The sequence below is a fragment of the Mesitornis unicolor genome, unplaced genomic scaffold (assembly GCF_000695765.1).
Source record: "Mesitornis unicolor isolate BGI_N332 unplaced genomic scaffold, ASM69576v1 scaffold49676, whole genome shotgun sequence".
Taxonomy (NCBI): Eukaryota; Metazoa; Chordata; class Aves; order Mesitornithiformes; family Mesitornithidae; genus Mesitornis; species Mesitornis unicolor.
This window is the reverse complement of record NW_010192597.1, coordinates 4,466-5,379: the sequence shown is the minus strand read 5'-3', so window position 1 is coordinate 5,379 and position 914 is coordinate 4,466. Positions and strand designations below refer to the sequence as shown.

The 914-nt window shown below is 36.9% G+C and overlaps 1 protein-coding gene across 1 annotated transcript in view; it reads left to right on the top strand.

Annotated features, from left to right (window-relative positions):
* Positions 1–290: 290 nt before the first annotated feature.
* LOC104542740 (ubiquitin carboxyl-terminal hydrolase CYLD-like) overlaps positions 291–914 on the top strand; it is a gene marked incomplete at its 3' end in the record, with an annotated part of 4,608 nt that continues 3,984 nt past the window's right edge. Inside the window, exon 1 of the mRNA XM_010187150.1 lies at positions 291–318. Coding sequence (XP_010185452.1) covers positions 291–318 — 28 coding nt within the window. The remainder of the gene's footprint in view (positions 319–914) is intronic.

Below are 914 nucleotides of genomic sequence, written 5' to 3'. Positions count from 1 at the left end.
AATTCTTAGAGTGATATTTAACTACGGTGTTTTCTTCCATTTAATAACTGAAAGTGATGCATTTCTTTCTTCGTTGAAGTTAATTATCTTTCTAAAATGAAAAAAGGAAGGCCTCCAGGTTTTTCTTCAGAATTGCATGTTGCAATGCAGGCATAACTTGTTTTTCGTACATTGTTTATTGCTTACTGGAGCTGTCCGTTTCTGTTATTTGAAGAAATGGCTGTTATAAATTACTGAAGTTTCCATTTTGACACAGTTTTCTACTTCACTAAATCACAATGTTATGCGGGATGACAGACGCAGTAGACTTTGTCACAAGTAAGTAGTCACTAGTCACAGGGAAAGATCTTTGTAGTGCAAAGCTTCCATAAAATATTGTTTGTGAACTTGAGCAAGGTATTTATTCTTACTAATCTGAAATTAAAATGTCTTTTTCCTTTTGCTTGTGTGTTTTTTGCATTTCATTACGCTTTTTTCCATATCCCCTTACTTCGGGGAGGTGGAGAAGGAAAGGAGATACACAGCAGTAACAAGTAGAAATGGGAGTGTCCATGGCTGGCTGTTTCAAGACAGTGTTCATGGTCTTGGATTTTGCTGAGCTATTTTTATTCTGTAGGAGGAGTAGGGCTGGCCACAGATATAAATGATTTTCTGTTGTTTTACCTAAGACTAGCTGCAGTTCCCCAATTTCATTTTGCCTTTTTTTTCCCCTTCTGTTCTAGGCTTTCTGCTCTGGATTTGGTGCTTTGCAAAGTGAATGTTGCGTTATTTCACAAAGGTTGGACCCTCCAGTAGAATTTGTCAAGATCAGTGCACGCAAATTAACAACTTATTTTTCTTGAAGACTTCTGTGCAGCTTTAGAAGTTTTAATCACAATGAATTCGGGCTTATGGAGTCAAGAAAAAGCAAGTTC